The sequence below is a fragment of the Spinacia oleracea genome, chromosome 3 (assembly GCF_020520425.1).
Source record: "Spinacia oleracea cultivar Varoflay chromosome 3, BTI_SOV_V1, whole genome shotgun sequence".
Lineage (NCBI taxonomy): Eukaryota > Viridiplantae > Streptophyta > Magnoliopsida > Caryophyllales > Amaranthaceae > Spinacia > Spinacia oleracea.
Window position 1 is genome coordinate 52,291,567 of NC_079489.1, and position 13,021 is coordinate 52,304,587.

The window sequence follows — 13,021 nt, forward strand, 5'->3', positions numbered from 1 at the left end:
ACATGCAAATGCCAGACACTTCAAATAATTTTTATTTATAAGAAAAATAATAATAATGCATGATTAGAAACCTCACCTTACTCAACTCACTAATGACTAATGTATAAGGAAAGGAAAAGCAGAGTCATAAATAAATCTAGTTTGATTCATGTCAAAGTTTATTTTTCAAATATCAACTTTTCATAATTTTACTAATATATTGCCAGTGAAAATCAAAATGTTTTATTAAGGAACAGATGAAACTCAAGTCTCAAAATGTTAACAGAAAAAAGAAAAGATTCCTTCTTTGTAAAAGAGCAGCATAAAATTTGAGAAGCAGATAGAAAGAGAGCACATGGAATGCTGCTTAGTATCAGAACACAGAAAAAACAGGAGAGAGAAAGAAGTATAAATGCTAAAGCTAGAACAATAAGAAAAAGGGTTGGAACTCATAATCTGCATAAGTAAACTCTTAATCTTGCCTGTTTATGGGCGACAAAAGACCCTACCAAACAAAACCATCAAAAAATCACGTGCCAGAGAAACAGCCAAATTCTGCAAACAAAATTGACAGCAAAAGCAGGCAATCTGTATGATCTAGCCCTTTGGAAAGCTCAATATTGGAGTAACAACTAACCAGTCACATGTACTTTCCAATATCATTCTTAACCTTATTATTTCCTGGTCATGATTAAATATCATGTGTCTTATACAGATGTTGATAAGAGTTATTAATAATTGCACGACTGACCGGAAACCGAGGTTTGGAGTATCTGCTGATTATTGGCATGCCCTTACAGGAATATCATGTCGGAAGCCCTAGATTTCAATGAAACTGGACATAAAATTTGCACAAGAAACCATCATTAGTACAGTAATAAGGAAGTCATAAAGCAACATCGAGATTATTATTAAATAATGTTGGTAACTTGCCATAAACAAGTTGCCAATACAGGATGATTAAGGATCATAATGAAAGAAAATGGAACTGATGATTACGCACTAAAGACTTATTATAGTTAAAATAGAAAAGGCGGACAGGCTAAGACTCTCATACAAGTTAATTACTATAGTTGCTGCTTCTGAAAGCAATGAGACTACACACATAGAATCAATGAAAGCAACTACGATTTTGGCCTTTGTTCCTCCAAGAAACCTTTGGCTTTCAGACTCACTACTGTCTCATGTATTGCTTCTTCTAGTGGTGTAAAAATTAGGCCTAGATCGATCAATCTCTTGGCTGCATCTCTACAGGCCACCAGACCTGGTTGGGTTTCTTCAGTAAACCTGGCATTTCGTAGCAGTTCAATTAAAAGCTCAATTAACAAACCTCAAATGCTAAATTTAAATAAAAGAGAGCTTTTGAGGAAGAGCGGTTACATAGTACATATACAAAACAGCATAATACACACAAAAGTAAACAAGGCTTTTCCATTAACACGAAAATTTGTCAGTTCATTTCACTTTCCTAATCTTTCAGTTCGTTTCTGTTCTTTCTAAGCCATGACTAGAGATCAAAAAAAATTGTAAAATATATGTAATAAGCTTTCCCACTATTTTAAGCTTCTCCGAGAAAATCCCTTGTAAGCTTACTCCCAGGATAATGATTTTACAGTTTCCTAATTTCTATTTGCTTTCACTAAATGTATAGAATGCCACAGGCTATTACATGAAAAATCTAGTACTATATATACTGCTTATTTTCCGGACTCTGTTCAGTATTTTGCCCTACAATATCACAATCGAAACCCTATTTCATTTGTTTTGCAACTACATAATCACAAAAAAAAAAAAACTGTTCTTATCATCTAACTGTAATTTTCTCAAGATGTAGAGAGGATAGAGTTTTTTAATTTTGTTGCATGAAAGTACGGAGTACAAAATAAAAGAGTAGCATTACCAATGGTAAAACCGTCAAAAGCTAAAAGGTTTAGGTTTACAAACTGCTTAGTGCTTACCAAATGTATGTTATTTACGCTACATAAAAAGCTTCTTTAAGCACATACACATACTTGCAACTAACATGTTGTAAACTGGACAACAAAAGACCAATGACAATATGGTGAGATAACAGATTTTTTTTATTTTTAAAAGAAAACAAATTATAACGTAGCAAAATAGGATACATGAGTTCAATGGATAAAGTCATAATGTTATCCATTAAACCAAGAAAAGTCCACAACTGCAAAAGGGAAACTTAAATCCTTGAAAGGGAAGAAGCTTTTCCCTCATAAAGCCTATGATCTATTTCCTTCCTAATTATTGATGCAAAGGATATTGCGCGGTCGGGGAACAAGTCCGCAGCAGTGAAGATTTCACATAGAAAATATTAAAAATAGCCTAGTAAAAGCATGAATTCAGGGAAGGGTAGAAATAGAAGAACAAAGCAACAAGAAAAGTTTCTGTAAGGGCATCTTCCATCATCATTAGGCCCAAAAATTCTGATCAAGTCAAATGAGTGTTTATGATGAAAAGCACTAAACCACCACAATTTCAAGGATCTTTTACTCGACTAAGTTTTTCTATCTTAAAAAAAAAAGAAAAGGGTTCGCAACATTTCACATGGTCCATAATGTTGGTCATCTTTGTTTTCTTTCTTTTTTTGTGATTTCGCTTTCTGCGGATATTGGTGGAGCAGTGCAGCGGGCATATGATTTCTAGTAAGTGGTGGCTGACCAAAAGAAAAGAAAGTTGTTAGATACAATGATCCTATAAATTTTGGAAATCCACATTGACAAGAGTAACAACCATAAGCAAAATGTTGAATGATAAGCCAACCACGTATCTTCACTTCTAGCCCGCTCAACAGTCAACACAAACAGATACACGAATTGCTTTGTGGAGGAAAGGAAAGAGGCCGGAAAGGTAGGGCAGGGACCAAGAGAGAAAGAGAGGGGAAATATCAGAAAACTAAATTAGAAAATAAATGTTCCCCGAACAAAACAAAACAAAACAAGCTTAAGAACATTTTAGTTGCCCCTTGTATTAGTAACGAAGAACAAACAGAAGGCCAACCCAAGGACCAGAAAGCAAACAGCAACATCATAAATCACACTACTCCTCTGGGAATATCCAAGCATATTTTAATATGACATTGCTAATCAGAACAATACAACATTGCATTGTTCTCCTTAGCTAGGTCAAAACAAGCTTTTAGATCCGTTGCGGATAGAAAACACGCAAACCAAAAACACTTCATGCACTGCAAAAAAAACATATCACTCAAAGATTGTGAGCATCAACAAAACGACTACATACATGCACTCAATTCCCAATCTTTCAACGCCTTATTAAAAACAATCCTTAATTCTGATTGCTTATATTTGATATTCAAAACCATATACTCAGATCAATATACAAGCAGCATTAACTTCAGATAGGACTGTGAGGAAAAAGGGGAGTGAAGACATGTTAGTGAACTAGCTACTAGCTACCACCTAACTATGTAGAAAAAGGAACAACGGTCTCAATTCTCAAAGTGCTTGACAATCTTCTAAGCTCATCCTGCTCCCAACTATCAGAAATGAGAATTATAATGAAAAGGAAAGATTCCAGAACCTAAGTGCTTTGGTCTTCTCAATCCTCCCCATTCAATCAAAAAAATATAAACAATTCACATATCAGGCCACTCACTGCTTTTGTTATTCACCTCTTATTTCATATTCTTCTCGGCAGAGGTGATAAAGAGGTAAAAGTGAAGAACAATATATAACTTATGCCTTTACATGTTTCATTCAATTTATTACCCATGCGTGTATGCTTCTGTATTTATAAGCAGATAATATCACCCCATCGTACGACTGAATTCTTCAAGATTCAACAGCCTTATATATAGTCATAATTCTCATAAACAAAATCAAGTAAAAACTAATACCAGTTCTGGCATACCATATTACCATCCGTCATCAAATACATGATAGTATGATACCCAATCACCAAAATATGAACAATAAAGCAACATGATAACAACCTTACACAAACAAAAACATAATTATAAATGGCAAGAATAGAATTGAAATTTTGATAGCCTAAAAATAAGTGGTGATAATAAAGTACTAGTCGTAGAATTAAGTGAACAAAGGAGATGAATGAAACCTGTGAATTGGATACTCTGGGAAGAGTTGAGAGACAATGGCAGCGAAATCAGCAAACTGGTAGATACCATTGGTGCAAAGGTAGCGGCCAGAAACAGCAGGGGTCTCAAACAGCAAGACTTGAGCTCTTGCCACATCTTTGACATGTACTGCCCCTAGCCAGTGGCATTCCTGAGTGTATTTTGACCCCTGAAGCAGCTGCTGCAGTACAGCACAGCTCGCATTCAAGCCTGGCTGCAACAGCGGGCCAAGACATGTACCTGGATTAATACCCACTACATCTAATCCATGCTTTTGTGAGAATTCCCACGCAGTTTTTTCTGCCAATGTTTTAGATACCGGGTACCATTTCTGTGAAATGTATACACATAAACACTACCCAATAAGTTACGGCAATGTAATTCAGAGAGTGAGCATCAGCTTACAGGAAAAAAATAAAAATTAAAAAAGCTAGACATTTTATATTGTCATTCAAAATTACACATCAAAACAAATAACCTGCGAACAAAGTATAAATTTTAAGACTTGTGTTAAAATACCACGACTATCCTTTATTACTTGAAATTTACATTTCTTCAATACTAATGTAATCTTTCTTTAGTATTCTTAGTTAATGGTAACATCAACTGTAATATGATGATACTGTAGCTTAGAAATGCGGCAGGCGTATTATTTCTCATTGCAATTCAACTTTATTTTGTTTATCATAGAAATCAGCTTAAAACAAAAAAACAAAAAAAAATTCCACTTGAATTAAATAGATTCCCCTTTCTGACGAAGGCTCAAACATTCCAACAAAACCACTCCAATTTCACTATTGTTTGAAGTTTGAACTCTTTAATCATTACAAGGCCTTACTTAACATAACTCATTATCTTAAAATTACATAAATTAATTATAATAAAAAAGAAGAAACACCTTATAATTATAATTAAGTAATTAGCAAACATTTAATGGGATGGTCGAGTATCTACTACTCTACTAGCATGGTTGGTTAAAGTATAAAGTCTTCTGATGATAGTATGAATGTATGATAGTGTGATTTGAGGAGAGAGAGGGAACCTGGTGAGAGCGGCAGTAATTAATATCAGTCCAACAAGACTCATCAACAGGCAAAGAAGTGGGCCAAGCAAAATTAGGAACCATAGCAGAGATGGAGGAAGTGAGCACCACCCGCCTTACTCCGTGATTCTTAGAAGCTTCTAGAACGTTCTGGGTGCCTTTAACAGCGGGGTCCACTAGCTCAGCTTGTGGATCCCGGGGATCTTCTAAGGTACAAGGAGATGCCACGTGAAACACACCGTGACAACCTTCAACAGCCCTCGAAACGGCGTCGTAGTCGAGGATATCAGCCTCGAAGATGCGAATGGAGGCGGAAGGGAAGAGAGAGAAAAGGTGGGAGGAAGAGGAGTTGGGGAAGATGGAGCAGTGGATGGTGGTGTACCCGGATTCAATCAGGGTCTTTACTAGGTATGTGCCTATGAACCCGTTTGCTCCTGTTACGCATACTGCCGCTTTTTTGTCGGTCATCATGGCCGCGGTGGAGGTTGGGGTGCTGCTGGCGCCAGCGGCAGCGGCAGCGGCAGCGGCAGCGGTAGCGGTAGGAGAAATTGACATTCCGGTCGGTAAATGAATGTCCCTTTGTTATTTTATTTATTGTTTTTGTGAAAATCTCCTTTTTATTCTTAAGACATTTACACTAATATAAACGTGGTTCACGCGCAATAGAGTAATTTGTATGGGTTACATGTGTAACTGTCACGTGACACTTATTTTGTGATTTTAAATAGTAACTACATTAGTATATTTAGATTAATTTTGAATGGAAACTAAATTACAGTTATTCACAATTATAATCCATAATGCTTATAGATATTCTTCTAATTAAATTTAATACATGATAGATATGTTATGACCCCTTCAGTTTCTTATTTATTATACTAGATTTTAGCCCTTGCGATGCACGGATTCTATTAAATTGTTTGTTTAAATAAAACTCCTATATATATACCAATTAATATATTATATTGGATTAGTTTTTTATTTTTCATTGAATTTCATTTTAGATTTTTTTTTAATTATGAGAGTGTTTGTTTTTTGATGAAATTGTATATACGTAATATGAATAATCAATTAATAAAAATTTATACGTGACACTTAATTATTTATCTATGTGGCACTCAACTTTTTAAAATTCAAAATTAATTTTGAAATCATATTTTTCATTGTCGGAAACCATTATATTTCCTACGTGGCGCTCTAATATTGGATTAATGTTTGATTTTAAATTGAATTTTATTTTATTTTATTTTAGATTAGTGTTTGATTTTGGATGAATTTTATTTTAATTTATTTTTTAATTTTTAGAGTGTTTGATTTTAGATGGAGTTGTATATATTAACAATTAATTAATTAAAATATCTACGTGGCACCTAATTAATTATCTACGTGGCAATCGATTTTTTAATTCAAAAATAAATTAGAAATCTTATTTTTCATTGGCCGAAACCATTAGTAATCCTAGGTGGCGCTCTAATATTTCAGCAAATATGTATATATATATATATATATATATATATATATATATATATATATATATATATATATATATATATATATATAAGATTGATTTTAAATTGAATTTTATTTATTTTATTTTAGATTAGTGTTTTATTTTGGGACTAAGGCTTTGTTGTTGTTGTTGTTGTTGTTGTTGTTGTTGTTGTTGTTGTTGTTGTTGTTGTTGCATTAGTGTTTGATTTTGGATAAATTTTATTTTAGATTTATTTTTTTAATTATTATAGTGTTTGATTTTTGATGGAGTTGTATATATTAGTAATTAATTAATTAAAATATCTACGTGGCACATAATTAATTATCTACGTGGTAATCGATTTTTTTAATTCAAAAATAAATTAGAAATCTTATTTTCCATTGGTCGAAACCATTAGTAATCCTATGTGGCGTTCTAATAGTTCATCTTGTTCATCACCCATGTCAAAAAGTAAAGTCATTTGCATCCATCATTTACTTCGATAATCATATAGACCAAATACTCGACACACCATGTATCTTTATACCCGATCACTTAACACTCACCCACACAATCTATTTTATTTAGCTAAAGAGGACTTCGACACAGGGCGAGGCCGGAGGATTAATCCTCAATAACCGTACTTGCTTATCTTGTTCTTATCCTCACCACCCACGATAAGTACGATACTCATCCTCATCTCTAACACAATTCTGATCCTACCCTCACGGGGCACAAAATAAAACTTATCCCCGCTCCATCACCCACCCCGAAATTCACACCCGCCTCAATCTCAACCCGTTCCCTTTTCTTTCTTTTTTTTTTGTATGAGAGTTTTGAGTTTTTCAACTTTGTTCTAAAGTGTTTGACAACTTAGTTGTCTGATTAGGGTGATTGAGTAAATATACAAAATTTATTATAGGAAAATTTGTAATTATTAATCCAACATTTACCCGGTTTTCTTAATTAAGCCTACCTATGCGATATTTCTAAATAATCCAACCTTTATGACCCAACTACTATTATTAAGCCTGGATGACCGGTTACTTGCTACAAAGTCAAGGAAAATTTGTGATTATTAATCCAACCTTTGCCCGATTTTCTTTCATTAAGCCTACCTATGCGTTATTTCTAAATAATCCAACCTTTATGACCCAACTACTATTATTAAGCCTGGATGACCGGTTACCTGCTACAAAGTCAAGGAAAATTTGTGATTATTAATCCAACCTTTGCCCGATTTTCTTTCATTAAGCCTACCTATGCGTTATTTCTAAATAATCCAACCTTTATGACCCAACTACTATTATTAAGCCTAGATGACCGGTTACCTGCTACAAAGTCAACGTTAAAAACGTTGACAACCTAAAGTTGGTTTCCCTCCTAAAATATTGGACACGTCATCATCACTTGCCACCTAAACAAGGATTTCATTTTTTTTCAACCCTTAACCCTTCTCTTCTTTGGACCGTGTTTCAATTCCTATCTCCTCCATTACTGCTGCTTCAACCACAATTGTACTGGTCATGACATCATCAGCGATTTTCTTGTGGAAATAGGTGACTTCATCCATGCGCATTCAAATTTCGTCTCCAAAATCGTACAATTGAAGGTGAACTTACGAACCTTAGCGTTTTTGTTCCTTTTTTGGTAAATTTTGAATTTTGGGCTTCCTTGATGGTCAGTTCGTAAAAACCCGAGCTGTTGCAATAATATAGTTTTTTTATGTTGTGGGATGTTGGTTATTGTGATCTTGTTGAAAATTTAGAAAGAAAAAAAAACCTTGAATGTGAAGAACATCCAGATCCAACAGATCGACAATTGCTTTACCCCAGCCTTAGCTATTGCTGATTATTTTTGATGAACTTCGAATAGAGAGGTATAACCGTATGAGGGATCGACAATGGTGGAGAAGAGGTAGAAGAGAAATAATGGAGAGGAGTGCAAAGATGAACCAGAAAATCGCATAGGAGAGAGGAACGAAAATTAAAATAGCAATAAAAGAAAATAAGGGGAAAAAAAATTTGTTATATGTCACGTAAGGGTGAATACCGCCTATAGCAGGTTAGGAACTTGTTAGGCTTAATAATAGTAGTTGGGTCATAAAGGTTGGATTATTTAGAAATATCGCATAGGTAGGCTTAATTAAAGAAAATCGGGCAAAGGTTGGATTAATAATTACAAATTTTCCTTTATTATATTGAAAAAATTATTGATGTACTCATAATCAATTAGATGAAGGATAAGTGAGGCGGTCAGGTGCTACCCATGGTGGATAACCCCATCACCCGCATCATATACATTTTTCATTCCCATAACCCACAAAACTTATCTCCATCCCCAGCCACCTGGATCGATGATGGGGTCAACCAACCATGATGAGGGTCAAAAACTTTCTTCCATCCCCGCGTCAGATAAATAAGTTACATATATACCAAATAGTTCATTATTGCAAGGATAGTATATCACTTATACGATTCATGGTTTATGAAATTTTAATATCTATTTGTGCACTAATTTAGAATCAATCTACTTACTGTGTAATACTCCCTCTGTCCCGGAACACTCGAAACAGTTTGACTGTCACAGAGTTTAATGCATTGTAATTGACTTATTATTTAATTAGATGATAGTTGGTAGTGAGATATTTTTTTAATATAGGTAGTGGGATGTGTATCAAACTTTTAAAGGGGTAGGGGGATGGGGGTGGGGTAGTGGAATTTTTTAATGTTATTTTTAGGAAGTAGAGATGTAGGTGGGTCCTTGGATAAGTGAAAAATTGATATAAATGTTAATAAAAAAATTCATTTTTAGAAAACATTGCAAGTAATCCGGGACGGTCTTATAAGGAAAGCGTTTCAAGTATTACGGGACAGAGGGAGTAGTGGATAATATATCACTTATACCATGTAATATGTTTACATTTAAATTAATAACCTACAAATATAAATATGGACTACAAAATTCTATTTAGCACTCTTATTTTCTTTTCTTTTTAATGTTCAAGAACAAAGCAATACGATTAAGGAGTGACATTTGTCAGCTCCACATCGATGCATCCTTATATACTAATTAAAATCAAACTATTTTACTGGGTAATAATGGACATGTATATATTAATAGATTAATAAAATTGCAAATATGTATATGAAAATTTGTTCTCTTTAACCGTCTTGTTTACTTATTTTTGAATGTCCAACAACAAAGCAATACAATTTTTTCCCCTTACGCTATTTTGAATTAATTGAATGATTTTTCATAACATGGGATTTAAATATTCTTTAAGATATGAATAAGGCATATTGTAACACCCCCAAAATTTGGACATGTTATATAATCAAAAACCTTGTTTTTATTTCATAAAACTATCGTCCAAACTTTGGGAGTGTCACTGCTACATTTATTCTCCATAGAAAATAAATGCAAAGTAACAAAACAATTTCGAACTATTAAAGTCAAAATTAACTAAGTGGTCTAAAGGTGGCCAATAAAATATTACAACCAAATGCCATAAAAATAAATAACAAATCCAACTTAGACTGAAATAAAAATTGTCTCTTGACTAGGTGGTTATTCTAAGCGTCTCCTCAGTCATAGCCAAATACCTTTACCAACCTGCAAAAATAAATAGAAAAGAGACAAGAGAGACAAACTCCCAAAAATCAGATAAACTGAGTAATTCCAACTCCATCCCGTAAAATAAATAATTTTAGTTTGAAAACGTTTTGAGTACATAAAATAAACAATTACACAACAAGTACCAATTTAATAACTCCATTATTAAACTTATCACATAAGATCAATATTAATTAAGTGAGGGAAAGAGAACGCTAAGGGTCGCGCGTAACCTCTGAGAATGGCCAAAGTAAGATGAGTACAGAATGTCCCTAGTGTGTACACCCCTCACTAATTAACTATGGGTCTCCGCGACCGCGCACCAATAGAATTAGGAGGAAGACTGAGCAGAAAGTTTAATACAGAATAATAGAAACCTACTAGAAGCCTACCGGGTCTCCACTAAAGTGCACCGATAGAACAACATCTAGAAGGGCAACCTGTTCCTAACCCTTACGGGCTTTTCCCTCGGAGATTACACTTTACGTTATTATGTTTTAATAAGATTAAAAGAAAAAAAGAACACAATACAAGCACTCAAATGGACGCAGTGCCCATATCCAAGTCCAAATTATCACATTCATTCGATCGAATAATCTACCCGCTAATGAACTCAATAATGACTTATACTTTTCCCACTGACGATTGATATTAAAAGGGTCAGCAAATTTACCACCATCGTCAACGTATATCAAGAACAATTGTTCACGTTAATTAATATACCCCGCTTTGTAAAACATGAACCAAGCAATTGTCTCGTAAAATAATGGTAGTAGTACAATTAAGATTTACATAATAATACTAACCTCATACATACCCATAAACTCAAATCACATAGTTCATATATTTCCTCCATTTTTTTTACGGTTTTTTCATGAAATGCCCCTGAGGTTTGCAATAATGCACCAAATACCCCTGCGTGTTTCAAAATTCATAAAATACCCCTATTTTTTCCAACTGTTCATAAAATACACTTGGACTTAACGTCCGTTAGTCCTCCGTTAGTAGGAATTTACGTTTTTACCCTTATGTGACTTAAATCCCATTCATCTGCATACTTTCTCTCTCCCACTCAACCCACCCAAACTTTCTCTCTCCTCCCACTGAACCAACACCACTCCTCACCCCGTCACCATCTTCGCCCCCGCTACCGTCGCCAACCTCGGCCAGGGTTTGACTTTCTCTGTTGCACCGTCGATGGCATCGGTGACCCGGTCAACTCTCTATCTCCTCCATTGGCGTTGTCGACGAGTGAGATTTCATCAAGGTGAGAGGCATTGATTAACGGGAGGAGAAGACGGCGGGAGGAGTTGATCCCAGAGCGGAGGAGAGAGAATTACAAAAAATCGGGTTGGCGGAGGAAGAGGAGCTGCCACCATCGTTGGGCGGAGATGACGGAGGAGGGACAACACCAGAAACGTCTGTTGTTGGCGTGGTCATGGTGGGTGAATTCGGCGGCGATTTCGGTGGGAGAAATTAGGGTTTTGAGAGCGGTTTGATCTTGTTCGATCTTCTTGTGGTTGTTGTTGGTGGAGGGGGAGGTGATTGACAGATTGAGCTTGGGTTTCTTGGGGGTATGGGCGCCATTTTCAGGGGAGGGGAGAGAATCGGAAGCCATGGGAGGTGGGAGAAGAGAGAAATATGCTTGAAAGCCGCTCAATTTTTGTGAGGTACTGTGTGATGATGGAGTAACTACATTTGGGTTGAAAGGTATTGAAATAATGGGAAGAGTTGATAGTTATCTAAATTCTAAAACAACAAATTAAGTATCAAGTATGGAACTATCAAGTTTTGAACATTAGAGATCTAAGACTGTGAAGTACGAGATCTGAAGGCAAGGGTTTAGGTGAATAGTCAGAATTAGCGGGGGTTCCACAAATGGACTGGGAAAGTGTGAAAACAACAATACAGGGCAGGCATTGTTGACTTTGTTTCTAACCCAATTATGCTACCAAGAACCTTACTTTTATGGCACATTGCATCTCAAATTCCTGAACATCATTATATCATGTCTCTGAACAACACTCTGAAGATCAGTCATCAGTTAAAGCTCTATTGTAAAGCTGGTGACATAAACACGATTCAGCTGCAAAGAGATTATCAAATGAAGGTTAAAGGCGGAATATTTAAAGTTATTACTTTGGTTTGCTGTTGGAATTGGGACTGCAAAACTAATTTGCGTTCTATTGGTGTAGTTCTTTCTTAAGGGTGGAAATGGCTCAAGCAAGGTAACCAAGAATGTGATGCATTGTAGTACAAGAGTGATTGTAAATGTTCATTGCAAGGGTATTATTACCAGCTTACTTTGAATTTTCAAGAGCTTTTATAGACTTTCAAATGTATATGGCAATGGCAATATAATCAGAGTTTTTGTAAAGCTACTCTGCAAATTAATCGGCTTTTTATGGAATATAATTCCTATTTATTGCTGGAAATTTGTTACAAACTGCTCTACTTCATTGCTAGGAAAATTAGAAATTCAAACTAGCCGTTGGATTCAAATTCTGCAGTTTTAAAGGAATTTTGGGTATTTGATGCAAAGAACTTTATAAATAGGTGTATATTATGCAATAACTTTATATGTAGGTGTATTTTATGAATTATAAACATGACTTAACGGAGTACTAACGGAAAGTCATAATAGGGGTATTTGGTTAACAGTTTGGAAAAAATAGGGGTATTCTATGAATTTTGAAACGCGCAGGGGTATTTGGTGCATTATTGCAAACCTCAGGGGCATTTCATGAAAAAATCGTTTTTTTTATAATTGCACCATCTTAGGTTTTGACACTATTCACAT

The 13,021-nt window shown here is 34.9% G+C and overlaps 1 protein-coding gene across 2 annotated transcripts; it reads right to left on the minus strand.

Annotated features, from left to right (window-relative positions):
- Positions 1 to 675: 675 nt before the first annotated feature.
- On the minus strand, positions 676 to 5,748 carry LOC110780171 (phenylacetaldehyde reductase). Of its 2 annotated transcripts, XR_008930500.1 has the most exons (4): positions 5,136 to 5,748; positions 4,075 to 4,424; positions 1,037 to 1,266; positions 676 to 814 (listed from the first exon to the last, which is right to left on the minus strand). XR_008930500.1 is itself a non-coding variant. In XM_056840301.1 (3 exons), exons 1-3 carry the CDS (start codon positions 5,688 to 5,690, stop codon positions 1,104 to 1,106), a joined length of 1,068 nt encoding a protein of 355 aa, XP_056696279.1. In that variant the 5' UTR covers positions 5,691 to 5,747; the 3' UTR covers positions 869 to 1,103. The 2 variants fall into 2 exon arrangements, 1 of the variants encoding a protein (XP_056696279.1); XM_056840301.1 differs by lacking the exon at positions 676 to 814 and having other exon boundaries at positions 869 to 1,266; positions 5,136 to 5,747.
- Between the last annotated feature and the right edge of the window lie 7,273 nt (positions 5,749 to 13,021).